The sequence below is a fragment of the Mesoplodon bidens genome (genome assembly GCF_964165515.1).
Source record: "Mesoplodon bidens genome assembly, chromosome: 6".
NCBI lineage: Eukaryota > Metazoa > Chordata > Mammalia > Artiodactyla > Ziphiidae > Mesoplodon > Mesoplodon bidens.
The window spans coordinates 39,432,209-39,445,656 of NC_138162.1; the positions used below are offsets into that span (position 1 = coordinate 39,432,209).

Genomic DNA, 13,448 nt, shown 5'->3' on the forward strand with positions numbered 1-13,448 from the left:
ATTACCTTAAATCTTAAAAGCAATTAGATAAAAATCAAGTTATCAAATTTTATTTTCTTACATTGTGGAGACAAGGCAAATGTTAACATCTTGTGTACTGTTGAACTCTTTCACAATCTTGATTCTTTCCTCTGATTTTGTATTTCCATCAAGTCGTCGGTAATCAAGCCCAGATGCCATACAGTATTGCTGCAGCACATCGAGCAACTAGAGGAAAAATACAGAGACGTGAAAAGACAAATTCATGGTTTAATAAGTTTCATACCATTATAGAGATGAGCTTTACTAAGTATTAATATTGCTGATCACAATTTCTTATAATTACAAGGACAACAAATATTTTTCTAATTTCTGACTCACATGTATCTTCCCATTATACTGAAACTGACGTTCGTGTTCAGCAATCTTTGTTTTAAAAAAAGAAAAATCAATCTTTCAGGGGAAAAAATCAATTTTTAGTTTTTTAAACTAAAATGGAATAAAAAGAAATGGCTAACTCATTTATGTAAATATATTACATTATTTTTGCTATTTTCCACATTCTAAAATTTCTTAAATGTCTTAAAGAACACTTTAATTATTAACAAAAACATCAACAGAGAATTAGAAATCTATCTTTGAGTTTGCTATTTCACAGTAAGCAACTCTGATATAATTGAAATTTTAGTATCTGTTTTAAAAGTTCTTACCTCATTACCATTTCCTACAGAAGATACATAAGTAGATGTGGCTGGATGCTGTTTTATCTCTTAGGCTTTATGCCTCAGGAATTAAGGTTGAGCCAATCAAGAATATGCTTCAGACAAAACTCACCTTGGTGGAAAAGGAGAAAAGAAGAACTTTATCTTTGTTTTGCCTACAATGGTTTAAAAGCTGCTGAAGGACCTGGAAGGGAACCAGAGAACATCAGTGAACCAGTTTCAACAAAAAGTATACTATATACATATAAACATCACTTGAGAATTTCTTAAAAATTACTTTGATACAATATAACCTCAGTTATCTTTTATAATTCCCTTCATTTTTTTCCAAGTTAGAGAAATAAAATATTAGATACTACATGAAATTCATCATCATATTGTTAATAATGAGGTAAAGTTCTCAAAGACTTTTATTTCATCTCATCTGGTTTTAATAAAAAAGAAGCATTTTAGATTATGGGATGCATTTAAATGGATTAATTTAATTTCCAAAATACACTTTATTTATACCTACAGTATGTTCAGAAACTAAATTACAGAGCAGCATTCCTTTTAGGAAGTATTTAAGTTTTCTCTAGGTAGATATAATAAAATGTGTTTAATTTCACCTAGGTTCTAAAAGTTCTGATATTTATTTTCTCAGAATAATCAGTCAGATATACACCTCTTCTCATTTTCTTCCCTGTTTCTCTATTTACAGTAAGCCCTGAATTCCAGATTTGATTTTGACCTCAAAATGCCAATAATTTGCCCCCATATGTAGCACTTTTAGGGAGGAAACAAATAACCCAAAGCCTGTGTATGAGAGTAGTACTGTTATTTTTAAAAAGGCATTTCTACTCTGGCAATGACAGCTCCAGAACACTGCGGAAAAGCAAACCACAAAGGAAAGAAAAGGAATTTTCTGTACTAAGTATAAGGTTTTTCTGAACTATACAATAAACAATTTTATTTATTAAATGATAAACATTTAAACTTTTAAATAAAAAAATTTATACTCAATATAAAATTCTTAATAGTTGAGCAAGAAAAGACATTGTGCTAACTCTGACCTCCACGCAACAGTCTCTCAAAAAAATAGCTCTAGAGTTTAAAAAAAAAAAAAAAAGCTACTCGGACAACCAAGCAAATGGTAAATAAAAATGTCACACATCAGGTAAACATTATTTTGATACTTGGAGAACATATAAAGTAAATTTTATTTGTATTAGCTTTATTTTTTAATAAAATAACTGAATAAAGCATGTGCATTTGAATTTCACATAATTCATTAACTTAAAATTAATATATTTTATATTTTAGAGCAATTCTAGATTTACAGAAGAACTGAGTATACAGAGAACTCCCACAGACTTCTTCCCGCCCTCCCCCCACTTCGGCCTCTTCCCTGAACAGTTTCCCTTATTATTAACATATTGCATTAGGGTGATATATTTGGCTGATGAACAAATACTGATAAATTATTATTAATTAAAGTTCATAGTTTACATTAGGGTTCACTTGTGTTGTACAGTTCTATGGGTCCTGACAAATATATAATGACATGCATCCATGATTCCATTATTATACAGAATAGTTTCACTGTCCTAAAAATTCCGTATTCTCCATCTATTCTTCCCTCCCTGCAAACCCCTTGCAACCACTGATTTTTTTGTTTCTCTATAGTTTTGCCTTTTCCAGAATATCATATAGTTGGAATCATACAGTATGTATGACTGGCTCTTTCACTTAGCAATATGCATTCAACGTGACTCTGTGGCTTTTTGTCGCTTGATATCCTGTTTCTTTCTATTGTTGAATAATTTTCCATTGTCTGGAGGTACCACAGTTTGTTTATCCATTCACCTATTGAAGGACATCTTGGTTGCTTCCAAGTTTGGGCAATTACAAATGAAGTTGCCATAACCATCTGTGTACAGGCTCTTATGCAGACATAAGTTTTAAACTAATTTGGGTAAATATCAAGGAGCATGATCGTGTGGTAAGAATATGTTTAGCTTTGTAAGAAACTGCCAAACTGTCTTCCAAAGTGGCTGTACCACTGTGCATTCTCACCAGCAATAAGAGTTCCTATTGCGTGTTGTCAGTGTTTTGAGTTTAGCCATAGGTGTCTAGTGATATCTCGTTTTAATTCGCAATTCCTTAATGACATGATGTTGAGAATTTTTTCATATGCTTATTTGCCATCTGTATATCTTCTCTGGTGAAACATCTGTTCAGATCTTTTCTGTATTTTAAATTGGATTGTTTATTTTCTTATTGTTGAGTTTCAACAGTTCCTTGTATATTTTAGATACCAGTCCCTTATTGTTTTGCAAATAAATTCCTACCAGTCTGTGGCTTGTCTTATCATTCTCTTACAGACATTAACATTTTAAGACAAGGACATGATGCACAGAAATCCACTCTGATTGTTTGAGGGTATCATACCTATTATAATTTCAGGTATTCTTGAACATTTTATAGTAAAATGAAAAAAAAATAATAAGGAAAGTGAATGTTTTTGGACCGAAGGTCTTTATTAGGCTAGTTAAAAAACAAAAAAAAAACTTACTAGTTAAATGAATAACTATAAGCTAAGATCCCTTACTAAAAATTTCAGAAATAACAGTGTGGTCACTATAGTTGGAGTCTTAATAATACAGACCCAATGTTTTGTCACTCAGTTGTCCTCCACAGAACAAGACAATCCACCTGTAAAGGAATCCTAAATTTGAGGATGTTCACAGTTAATGAATCTTAGATCTAATTTTTCTCAAATTAGGCCTAGAGATGAACATGACCCTTGTATGATTCCAACAGCACTAAATTGGGTTTCCTAGTCTTTTTTCCACCCTCCACAATAAGACTCTGGCATTTCCCAAGGGAATTAAAGGGAAAATGAGGATTCTCATCAGGGGAATGAGTGCAACTTTGTGCCTAACCCCTTGAATAGTAGTTGAGGTCAAAAAAGACCTTGGCACTTAAGAGAAAGAGCTGGAGTTCATGAGTATAGCTTTGAGGCTATGATGGGTACAGTAGGTATTATGTCCACAAATAAACTGCAGTTGCCAGCTAACCTATAATAAAAGAAGCAGATCTAGGATCTTTTATCACTTGAATTCAAGAAGTACATGCAATTTGGAGTTCTTAACCCCACAGGCAATAATTCCATTATAAGCCTGTAAGTTTTGTATTACTAGATCATGAGATGATGTTGCTAATCAAATGATGAAACACAGTCTTGAAAACATATCCCTAGCTTACTACCATCAGTCTCTGCTTTATTGGTGTTCTCCCACAAAACAAGTAAAGTACAGGCTTCCTTCTCATATAAAGACACACACCCAGCCTCTGGCAATAAATCCCTTCTAAAAATCATAATAAAAATAAATGTAATAATTATCTTAATCAAACACTATTATTCCTAAATAAGTAACTCTAACAGTATGTTTTAAATCATATAGTTAATGGATATATAAGAATATAAAGTGCAGAGTAATAAAATTCCATTTAATTTCAAGAGTGGTCAACTTTTAGTGAAGAATCACAATGAATAAAATTTAAATAAATAGCCATGAATAATGAAGTTTTCAGAGAAGGCCATGATTTCTGGAAATATTCTATTGGCTTAAATTATAGGATTATAAGTGCTCAGTTCTAAACTAACTGGGCTTTTTACATTTCTCAATTTAAAAATAATTAAATAAAAGTCAATATGGATGACAAAAATGTTATTGTTAGGAAATATTGTTAGATTTGAATTATTTGTTGTGATAATAAATCATAGGATGTTCTCTCTAACACAAACTTATTTATTTTAAAAATACACAATTTTTACAAAGTGAGCATAGAGGGAACATACCTCAACATAATAAAGGTTATATATGACAAGCCCACAGCTAACATCATACTTAATGATGAAAAACTGAACGCTTTTCCTCAAAGATTAGGAACAAGACAAGGATGTTCACTCTTGCCACTTTTATTGTACTGGAAGTCCTAGCCAGAGCAATTATGCAAGAAAAAAAAAGGCATCCAAATCAGAAAGGAAAAGTAAAACTGTCACTATTTGCAGATGATATGAGATTATATACAGAAAACCTTAAAGACTCCACCAAAAAAAGTTAGAATACATAAATCCAGTAAAGTTGCAAGATACAAAATCAATATACAAAACTCAGTTGCATTTTTGTAGATTAATAAAGAACTATCAGAAAGTGGAATTAGAAAACAATTCCATTTACATTCACATCCAAAAGACTAAAATAACTAGTAATGAATTTAACCAAGGAGGTGAAAGAGCTGTACACTGAAAACTGTAAGACACTGATGAAAGAAACTGAAGAAGACACAAATTAATGGAAAGATATTCCATGCTCATGGATTGGAAGAATTAATACTGTTAAAATGTTCATACTACCCAAAGCAATCTATAGATTCAGTGCAATCCTTATCAAAATTCCAAGAGGATTTTCACAGAAGTAGAAAAAAACAATCCTAAAATTCGTATGAAACCACAAAAAACTCCAAGAAGCCAAAGTAATCCTGAGAAAGATGAACAAAGGTGGAAGCACCACACTTTCTGATTTCAAACTATATCACAAAGCCAAAATAATCAAAACAGTATGATATTGGCATAAAACAGACACACAGATCAATGGAACAAAATAGAGAGCCCAGAAATAAACCCTGCATATATGGTCATTTAATTTACAACAAAGGAGCCAAGAATATACAATGGGGAAAGGCTCTCTTCAATAAATAGTGCTAGGAAAACTGGACAGCCACGTGCAAAAGAAAGAAACTAATCTTGAAAAGATATCTGCATCCCCCAGATTCACTGTAGTATTATTTACAAGAGACATCTATGGAAACAATATAAATGTCCATTGACGGATGAATGGATAAAGAAAAGGTGATACATATATGTATGTGTGTGTGTGTGTGTGTGTGTGTAAAATACACAAGGAATATTATTCAGCCATGAAAAAGAAGGAAATCCTGCCATTGTGGCAACATGGTTAGACCTTGAGGGCACTGTGCTAAGTGAAATAAGTTAGAGAGAGAAAGACAATTACAGTATGATCTTACTTAGTGGAATCTAAAAAAAAAAAACCTCATAGGTACAGAGAACAGATTAGTGGTAGTCAGAAGCAGGGGGTGGGGAGTGGGTAAAATGGGTGAAGGTGGTCAAAAGGTACAAATTTCCAGTTATAAGACAAATAAGTTCTTGGGGATGTAATGTACAGTATGGTAACTATAGTTAACAATACCACATTGATACCTGAAAGTGGCTAATATTAAAAGTTCTCAGCCCAAGACAAAACACTGTAAATATGTATTGTGATGACTGTTAACTAAACTTAATGGGGCAGTCATTTCTCAATAGATATATATATATATATATATAAATATATATATATATATATATATATATCGAATCGTTATATTATACACTTAAAACTAATACAATGTCAGAGTCAATTACATCTCAGTAAAAAAAATACACAAAATTTTAAGGTAATCTTCCTAGCTTTTATTTTATTTCATTGAATTTAGACATCCAAGCAAACTAAACTATTGTGTGTTCATGTACATTATGTTTTAAGAATATTTGCAGGATTTTAAGGGGAAAAAAACCTGACTATTTTAAATTACTTCCTTTTTAATTTTATTTTTTGCCAAAAGAAATAATTTATTTTTTCTTAATTAAAACATAATAATTGGGAATTGTTCTGTAAAAATCTGAATCCATAAATAAAGTTTCTTGATAGTTATTAAAGGGTTAAACAAACAAATTCTATTGCAAGGTGGCTTGAAGCTGTATTTCACACAGCTGTCACAGGAAATTCCCAAAGGCCTGGACATGTTTGGAGAACCTAGCCTTACTTTTCGCACCCCTCCCTCAGTAATACACCATCAAGAGCAGCACCAACAGGTCAGTTTTCTGCTATACAGCAAATGTCCACTTTCCATAAATGAGATTTAGCAACCTTACAACCTAGGTCAGCAAGTAAAAACAAGAGCCAGAAAATTCGGTCTAGACATAGAGGCCCTGTCCACCTTGAACTCTTCAGGTAGTTCCTTTCTCAAATTTGGAACTACTGGCTATCCTCATCCTCTTATTTGGCATTAACATTTTTATTTCTGGTAGATTACTTCCTTAAACATTTGAAGACAAGATATTATATATGTGGTGACAGCATACATTCTTAACAGGGCATGCATCCAATACATCAATAAGGAAAGTTTGAAGTACACTTGATGTAACTACTACTAACTGAGAAATCTACCATACGCAGGGTTCGTAGTGAGCTGATGCAATTATACCAGTTGTCTTTGGTCACTATCTCTTCTGAATGATTGGGCATCTGTTCTGATTAATTGGTGTCCCTATCATACCATTTGATAAATATATTGTATATCATCCTTGCATGTATGCAAACTGAAAGAATACTTACCTTCATTTTTCCACTGTATTTTGGGTCAGAAAGTGTTTCAAAGGCTGCATCTTTGCTTTTCTGAACAAAATCTGGGAATCTGGAAAATACCTGATCACATATCTTCTTGATAAGTGTTTCCTTAAGGGGAAAGGAGAAAAGAAATCTCAACACAATTTAAACCTGTATAAATTGGAATCACTTATGAAAAAAATCTAACTAGAAGGAATATATATTCCTTCCTAGGTTGAAGATATTACCTTCTCTAATTCAGAAAACCTTAAAGTGATATGTTAATCATATATGGCTTTGATGAGTTCTGAGATAGTGATATGGCTATTAATTTTGCTGTTACTTTTTTTTAAGATTTCCAAAATAAGGAACTGAATACTTCCCAAAGAGCAGTCTTTTAAAATTACATTTGAACAGCCTCAAGCCTATCACACAAAAAGAAAATGTAAAATCATTATATAAAAAAGTTTTTAAAAAGATCTTTTTTTTTACATTGTGCTTTAGAATAAGACACAATTGAAATGACTAAAGTAAATGACTGCATGTATGCCTAAATTTTGAAATTACTGATTTTTGCTAGTTTGGGAAGCACTCCTAATATTTAATATACAGATTATTATAAATCCTCATTTTAATCCAGTAGATAAGATAAATGTAATTAGACACATTATTACTGGAATTAGGACTGACTCATCAAATATCTTTAATTAGTAATTATATCAAAAGATGTTAGGAAAATAAATATATGAACATTATCAGAGGCATAAAAAATTATTTTAATTTAAGGTTAACTTTTCTCACTTTGATTAAAAATTTAAGTGCATATACTTCTTTGACACCTAAATTAAAAAAACAAGCAAGTCAGTTACCTCTTAAATTCCATACAAAAATAACTTAAGGGTATTTGGCTAAGAAATTTTATACTAAATATAGAATACTTATACCAAATAGCATCACAAAGAAATTTAAAAAGCCAATCCAAACCTGCTGTTTGGAGGTGCTAGCAGCCTGCAGTAATGCAACATGGTTAGCTACCTTCTGAAGGACCGCAAGGTAACTGAAATACAAGGTTTTCACTGTTTCGCCATGTGAATTGGTCTGTAACCAGAAAAGTACAGAAAATAAAAATAAGCAAGGGACTAACATGGTTATGTAACTACTTACATCACAAAATATGCCACTTACAATAATACTTATTATCCGGTTACTATTGGCACAATACACCCTGAGAAAATAATGGTCAACTGATATACAAAATATCCATGAATCACTAATGTGGAATCGTAGTTTTGGTGAACCATACACAATGATGTTTTTAATAAAAGAGGGGAGAAAGTCCTCATTCCAGGAAGTATACACAGTGATAGAAATGCTGCCATAAGAGGTTCCTGGTCATAAAACTCTACAGTGCGGTGATGGTGTCACATAGAAGCCTTTACTCTCTCCGCTCACCCATTCCAGTTTTCTAGGAAACTGTGCTATTACAAAAATGTGAAGTGGTTAAAGTCAGCAAAATAAATGAGATATGGAATAAATATCAATCTAGATAAATATTTACTTATGGTCCCTCTTATGTATGTGGATATGAGGTGACAATAAAGTAGCAAGGTGAAAAAAGGGCAGGAAATACATAGATTTTTTTAAAAAGCATAAATGAATATTTGTTTCTAAATAAAAATAAAATACTTTACTGTACTGATACACAGTTTCTTTTAAATTAACATTCAATCTCAGATCAGAATAATATTTTAAGCCTGCTATCAAAGAGGAAGTATTATCCATTGATAATGAGAAATTTACTGGAAATGAAATGAAATTTCAAGATTAAAGCAGGATACTTCCCAATAACAGTTGAAAGGGAAGAAATAAAATTGGAGCTACTTTTAAAAACTAGTTTTTTGAAAAGATACTTGAATATTGTATTTTGCTGTGATTATTATTTGATATTGTAAAATCTTTTGGAAAATTAGTCCCTTTTCTTAACTTACAGCTTCTAAAGATAAAGAACCATGTGAGGAAAAGTTATTTTATCTGCTACTTACTCTGATACTATTAGAATAGAGTACTGTGTAATCAAAAGCAAGATAGTAAAGATATCACACGGAAATGCTTACCTTATAACAACAATTTCTCCTTTTTCGGCCACTGCTGCAGGTACAAGGCTCAGAAGATTGAAGTATCAAAGACACATCTTCTGTTTCTAATACTGTTTGATAGACGGCTTTCTGAAAATCTGTCAGAGAACAATATACCATCTGCCAAGATAAAATACAAGGTAACTATTAGTATCTTTTTTATAGCAATAATAATCACAATGCACATCAGGTTTCATAGACTGTAATAGTGAAAACTGCTCATAAATTTAAATTTTTTCTGGATACATCATTATACATAGGAGAATATAAGAAAATTTCTCCTAATTCTCCCATATTCTATGCTACAACTCTACCCTAAAGTATACAAATTAGAACTTACTTTCCAAATAAATCTCATAGTTTGTTCTTTAATTTAAAAAAATCAAAATATGAAAAATGTATGTAATTTCTTTATAAATTTCTCAACATATTATTGTGGGTCTTTTCAGGGTTCCATATTATTAGCTCATCATGCAAATAAGTGATTAAAGTTTAGGTCAAATAAAAAAACTAGAAAAGGAAAAAGGGAAGATTTTTAGAACAATGGTATGGATAATAGTTACTGAATTACTTGAAAATTTAGAAGAAAATAAAAAACTTCCTATTACTGAAAACAGGATAAAATATTTGCATTTGATATCTTGCTATAAATTCCCAAGATTAGTAAAGAGTAAATGCAGTAAATTAAGTAAATACACATAAAAGCAAAACTTGTAGACGTTGCTACTTTGTGCCCAAATTCAAGAAAAGAAAAAAATATAAGAAAACAATGCCACAAAGTTATAGTGGATACAGTTTGCCTTATATTTCTGGTAGTACTGGAAATTGGTAAAATTCTTCTACATATAACTGTATGTAACCAGGGTCATAAAACTAAATATATCCATATCAGGACTTTGAGGAATGTGAATAGGGGAAAAGCCACCTATTTTAAAATATTTGTATGTGTGTATCACTACAATAGAAAATTACTGCAAAAATAAGACACACTGTGCATATAAGAATATTGAAGATGGGGTCAATGATTAAGGTACAGAGGGAAATTCTGAGTTATTATTTTCCTCCAGGTTTATTAAGATATATTTGACATATAACATTGTATACGTTTACGGTATACAACATTATGATTTGATATGTGTATTTATTGCAAAATGATTAACACAGCAATAAGGTTAGTTAACACATTCATCACTTCACATAATTACTTTTTTTTTTTTTTTTTTTTTATGGTACGCGGGCCTCCCACTGTTGTGGCCCCTCCCGTTGCGGAGCACAGGCTCCGGACGCGCAGGCTCAGCAGCCATGGCTCACGGGCCCAGCTGCTCCGCGGCACGCGGGATCCTCCCAGACCAGGGCATGAACCCGTATCCCCTGCATCGGCAGGCGGACTCTCAACCACTGCGCCACCAGGGAAGCCCCCATAATTACTTTTTGTATGTGTGGTGAGAACATTTAAGATCTATTCTCTTATCAACTTTCAAGTATACACAGTATTGCTAACTACAGTCACTATGCTGTACATTAGATCCCCAGAACTATTCATCTTATAACTGGAACTTTGTACCTTTTGACCACCATTTCCTCATTTCCCCTAAACCTGAGCCTCTGGCAAACACCATTCTACTCTCTGTTTCTGTAAGTGTAGTTTTTTTTTTTTTTAACTCCACATATAAGTGAGATCATACAGTATTTGTCTTTCTCTGTCTGATTTATTTCAGTTAGCATAATGCCCTCCATGTTGTCACAAATGACAGATTTCCTTCTTTTTCATGGCTGAATAATATTCCATTCTATGTACATACACATTTTCTTTATTCATTCATCTGTCAACAGACAGTAAGGTTGTTTCCACATCTTAGCTATTGTGAATAATGCCACAATAAACACAGGAGTTCAGGTATCTCTTCAAGAGTAATTTCATTTCCTTCAGGTACACAATCATCCCTGAATATCTGCGGGGGATTGGTTCCAGGACCCACCTCCCCTAAGTTTAACAAAATCTGTGTATGCTCAAAACCCTTATATAAAATAGTGTAGTATAGTTGGTCCTCTGTATCTGCAGATGTGGAACCTGCAGGTGCAGAGGGCCGACTGTATACCTAGAAGTGGGATTGCTGGTAATTCTATTTTTAATTTTTTGATGAATCTCCATACCATTTTCCATAGTGGCTATACCAATTTACATTCCCACAAACAGTGCCCTCGGGTACCCTTTTCTTCACATCATCACAACACTTGCTACCTCTTGCCTTTTTGATAACAGTCATTCTGACAGGTGTGCACTGATATCTAATTGTGGTTTTGATTTGCATTTCCCTGATGATTAGTGATATAGAGCATATTTTCATTGGTCTGTTGGCCATCTGTGTGTCTTCTTTGGAAAAAAGTCTGTTTATTAGGTCCTCTGCCCATTTTTTAATTGGATCGTTTGCTTTTTTGCTATTGAGTTGTATGAGATTTCATATATTTTAAATGAGTCCCTTATCAAATATATGGTTCGCAAATATTTTGTCCCATTCAATAGGCTGCTTCTTCATTCTGTTGATTGTTTCTTCTTCTGTACAGAAGCTTTTTAGTTTGATGTAATCTCACTTGTTAATTTTTGTTTTTGTTGCTGTGCTTTTGACGTCATATCCAAAAAATTATTACCAAGGACTTCCCTGGTGGCACAGTGGTTAAGAATCCACCTGCCAATGCAGGGGACACAGGTTCAAGCCCTGGTCCGGGAAGATCCCACATGCCACAGAACAACTAAGCACATGCGCCACGACTACCAAGCCTGCGCACTAGAACCTGCGAGCCATGAAAGCCCGTGCACAGCAACGAAAACCCAACACAGCCAAAAATTAATTAATTAATTAATTTTAAAAAATCATTGCCAAGACCAATGTCAAGAAGGTTTTTCCCTTATGTTTTCTTCTACGAATTTTATAGTTTCAGGTCTTACATTTAAATCTTTAATCCATTTTGAGTTAATTATTATGAGCAGTGTAAGACAGGAGTCCAATTTCATTCTTTTGCACATGAATACCCAATTTTCCTGGCACCAAAAGACTGTCTTTTTTTCTCCATTGAGTACTGGCTCACTTCTAAAATATCGGTGGACTATTTACACATGGGTTTAGTTCTGGGCTCTGTATTCTATTCCACTGGTCTATGTATCTGTTTTTATGCCAGCACCATACTCTTTTGATTACTGTAGCTTTGTAATATAGTTTAAAATCAGGAAATGTGATGCCTCCGGCTTTGTTCTTCTTTCTTAGGATTTCTTTGGCTATTTGGGATCTTTTGCAGTTTCATACAAATTTTAGGATTGTTTTTTCTATTTCTGTGAAAGATGTCATGTCATTGGAATTCTGATAGGGCGTGTACTGAATCTGTACATTGCTTTGGGTAGTGTGGACATTTTAATATTAGTTCTTCAAATCTATGAATATGGAATATCTTTAAATTTATTTGTGTCTTCTTCAGTTTCTTTTATCAACGTCTCATAGTTTTCAGCATACATGTCTTTCACCTCTTTGGTTAAATATATTCCAAAGTATTTTATTGTTGAATTGTTACTAAAACATGTAGTAATATTTACTGAACACTTCTTACATGTCACACATTTCAGAGCAACCATGTGAGGCAAGCACCATTGTAATCATTCCCATTTAAAAGATAAAGAAATCAAGTTTTGAGAGATTTAACAAATTGCTCAAGGTGATAAAACTAATAAGTAGGGGAGCCAGGATTCAAGCCCATGGTATTTGATTTCAGAGATCAAATTCTAAACCTCTGTGCACAACTCTTTCTTCATATACTTTAAATTTATTGTTCCTACTAGATAGATAACTAAAATTACACAAAACATTTAAAAAGTGGGGTTCAAAAAATAAACAAATGGGACCTAATGAAACTTAAAAGCTTTTGCAGAGCAAAGGAAACCATAAAAAAGACGAAAAGACAACCCTCAGAATAGGAGAAAATACTTGCAAACGAAGCAAGTATTAATCGACAAAGGATTATCTCCAAAATATACAAGTATTAATTGACAAAGGATTAATCTCCAAAATATACAAGCAGTTCATGCAGCTCAATATCAAAAAAAACAAACAACCCAATCCAAAAATGGGCAGAAGACTGAAATAGACATTTCTCCAAAGAAGATATACAGATTGCCAAAAAACACATGA

General features: G+C 32.7%; 1 protein-coding gene across 5 annotated transcripts in view; it reads right to left on the minus strand.

Moving 5' to 3' along the window:
• Nucleotides 1-13,448, minus strand: part of ERCC6L2 (ERCC excision repair 6 like 2) — a 146,727-nt gene that overhangs the window by 75,325 nt on the left and 57,954 nt on the right. For 3 of the 5 annotated variants that reach the window (XM_081237684.1, XM_081237685.1, XM_081237687.1), the window contains exons 7-11: nt 9,250-9,390; nt 8,120-8,233; nt 7,145-7,264; nt 814-885; nt 62-207 (exon numbers count right to left, since the gene is read on the minus strand). In XM_081237684.1, coding sequence (XP_081093810.1) covers nt 62-207; nt 814-885; nt 7,145-7,264; nt 8,120-8,233; nt 9,250-9,390 — 593 coding nt within the window. The remainder of the gene's footprint in view (nt 1-61; nt 208-813; nt 886-7,144; nt 7,265-8,119; nt 8,234-9,249; nt 9,391-13,448) is intronic. The other 2 variants (XM_081237686.1, XM_081237688.1) reach the window with 2 other exon arrangements.